This window comes from Buceros rhinoceros, unplaced genomic scaffold (genome assembly GCF_000710305.1).
Source record: "Buceros rhinoceros silvestris isolate BGI_N320 unplaced genomic scaffold, ASM71030v1 scaffold9634, whole genome shotgun sequence".
Taxonomy (NCBI): domain Eukaryota; kingdom Metazoa; phylum Chordata; class Aves; order Bucerotiformes; family Bucerotidae; genus Buceros; species Buceros rhinoceros.
Genome location: NW_010406449.1, coordinates 449 through 3152, shown reverse-complemented (window position 1 = coordinate 3152; position 2704 = coordinate 449). Strand labels below are relative to the sequence as shown.

General features: G+C 56.4%; 1 protein-coding gene across 1 annotated transcript in view; it reads right to left on the bottom strand.

Annotated features, from left to right (window-relative positions):
• The window catches only part of LOC104491639 (chromosome unknown open reading frame, human C11orf85), a gene marked incomplete at its 3' end in the record, with an annotated part of 7607 nt that overhangs the window by 4611 nt on the left and 292 nt on the right, over window positions 1-2704 (bottom strand). The window contains exons 2-3 of the mRNA XM_010134088.1: window positions 2078-2132; window positions 433-478 (exon numbers count right to left, since the gene is read on the bottom strand). Of these exons, the coding sequence (XP_010132390.1) occupies window positions 433-478; window positions 2078-2132 (101 nt within the window). The remainder of the gene's footprint in view (window positions 1-432; window positions 479-2077; window positions 2133-2704) is intronic.

Below are 2704 nucleotides of genomic sequence, written 5' to 3'. Positions count from 1 at the left end.
GGGACCAAAGCCGGGGGGGAGCGCCGGCCCGGCCGCCCCCCAGCAGCTCCCCAGCACACAGGAGGGGTTGCGGCTGCTCCAGCCAGGGCAAGTCGAAGCAGCCTCAGGCCTGGGACTGAGAGTGAACCCCTGGGAAGGAGCTGCTGGGTGAGAAAGGAAGGGGCTGCAGCCAGCTGGACCAACAGCAGATTTCTCCTGTCACAGCTGAACAGCCTGCAGCTTCTCTGCCACTTCTCCAGGGACAACAGCACTCGCCTACGCTAGAGCTGCCAGCGGATGGCACTTCTTTCACCCCCGTGTCTCCAGAGAAGTTCTCCATCTCATCCACATCTGACACGCTGCAGCTGACAGTGTCCTCAGTCCCACAACGAACACAAGATCTGCTCAGCCTAACACTCAGCGAAGGTCCCAGGCATGTGCGTCACCTCCTACCTCCAACTCCTCGGCAGCACCGTCCATGTTGTCGGGATCCGGAGCACTGTGAAGCAAACAGAGAGAGTCAGTCCTGCCCCAAGCAGAGAGCAATGCAGCGACAGTCCTGGGAAGAGTTTACACCACCACAAAACATCTTTCCCACCACCCAGAGAAAACACAGAGCAGGCAGATAAATTCTACATTTGCTGCTCATGAAAAACATTCCTTGCTCCCCAAGGGCTCTGTTGCTGGTGAATTTTCTGCCCGTTTGCAGTTTGTGCATCTGAGGATATGACAGGTGGAGATCAGACCTTTGCAGTTGATCCACAGGAACCTTCAAGACTGGGTTTTGGACGAGGTGCCCTCAAACCAGCACCTCTGTCTTCCAGCCTGTTACCATGCCGTTCTCCTCAAGGGGCTATAAAAGGAACCGGCAGGACATGTCTCTCTGTCCCCTCCATGGTGCAAACCCACAGAAAAAGTTTCACGAGTGCTGCTGCCAAAGGAGTTGTTTTTGGTGTGTTTGACCCTGCAGATGGGAAGAGTGACCTGAGGAACTCATGACCAGTTCCAGGAGTTATGCTGAAACACAGAAGGTGCCTCAAAAGTCTCATGTCTGGGGTTTGGCCCACTCGCAAAAGCACTCGCCCATAATCTCTGTGCGTCTGACCAGTGGACACAAGCAGATGCCTCCAGGGCAAGACCCTCATCAGGGAAAGTCTTTTGTTCCCCTCCAAAAGATCCTCCTCTTTCTCCACCTGTTTTACACCTTCCCCATCGGACCAGAGTACCCGGCAGCCCGGGCTTTCGTTCCTTTGCTGGCTGCTCACTCCAACATCCCATCTGGGGTGTAACCACACAACTGTCACCTCCCACAACCCTCTGACGCACTGTCCCCTGCACACAAGGCTGTTTTCCTTCTTCTCCTCATGTGCCACAGACTGAACCACTCTCCTTTCACTCACATTTCTCAGGCTTGCCGCTGTGGCGCCTGCTAGAAACCATGAGTGGCTGTTATCCGCCTCCTCCTGCCCAGCCCCGCTGCCCGCAGGAGAGGCACGCTGTGGCTTCACAACACTGGGACATGTCTGTCACAACCCCACCGGAAAGAGGAGCAGCAAAGGAAAGGGAACCTTGAGAGAGAAACCCCCCAGTTCACAACAAACAGCTACCACCAGCAGCCAGCAACGGGCTCCAGAGACCCCTCAACCCCACCGGAAAGAGGAGCAGCAAAGGAAAGGGAACCTTGAGAGAGAAACCCCCCAGTTCACAACAAACAGCTACCACCAGCAGCCAGCAACGGGCTCCAGAGAACCCTTCTGCAGTCACCCTGCAGCACCACATCGCCAGGCCTACACAGGGCACTTTGCTCACTGCAGCCAGCCCGGGGAACAGGCACAGACCTGGGCCGCAGAGCTCCACGGCGGTGCTGGGTCTGGCTGGGACAGAGTTCGATCTCCTCAGAGCAGCTGGGAAGGGGCTGGCTTTGGATTTGTGCTGCAGACAGTGCTGGAACACCCGCACAGTTCAGCTCCTGCTGAGTAGTTTCTGCTTACACAGCGCCAAGGCCTTTTCTGCCCCTCACATGCCCCACCAGCACATGGGCTGGGGGTGCATGAGACACTGGGAGGGGACTGGGCTGGGACAGCTCAGCCCAACTGACCCAAGGGACATGGTCACTGGGTGCAGACCCGAGGACGTCACGCTCAGCACTAAAACTGGGGCAAGGAGAAGGACGGGAGGATGTTTGGAGCGATGGCCTTGGTCTGCCCACATCACCGTTAGGCTTGATGGAGCTCTGCTCTCCTAGAGAGTGAACATCCACCCACCAGTGGGAGCAGGGAAGGAATTCCCGGGTTTGCTTTGCTGCACACACAGCTTTAGCTTGACTGATTAAACCATCTTTACCTCAACCCCCGAGTTTTCTCTTCTCCTCTTCCTTCACCCCACTGCAGGGCAGTGAGCAAGGTGGCTCTGTGGGGCTCTGCTGCCAGCTGGGATTAAACCACAGCAAAGGCTCCAGAGCGTCTCAGTTACACACAACATTTCGGAACCCTGACAGCAAAAACAGTCTCTTTTTCCATTGCAGCACAAAATCCAGACACAGCCATGAAGCAGCAGCATTTTCACAGTGCACAGCACTCTCCCAGGCCAACGCTCAGCGTGTGCCAGGGCAGCAGCCACTTTTAAGTGACCACTTTTGGGTCAGTGGCAGAAGGCAGGAATTGAGGAGCCCCCAGGGTCTCAGTTCAGGGTCTCCTATGAACTCCCTGCTCGTCGCAGCCATCAC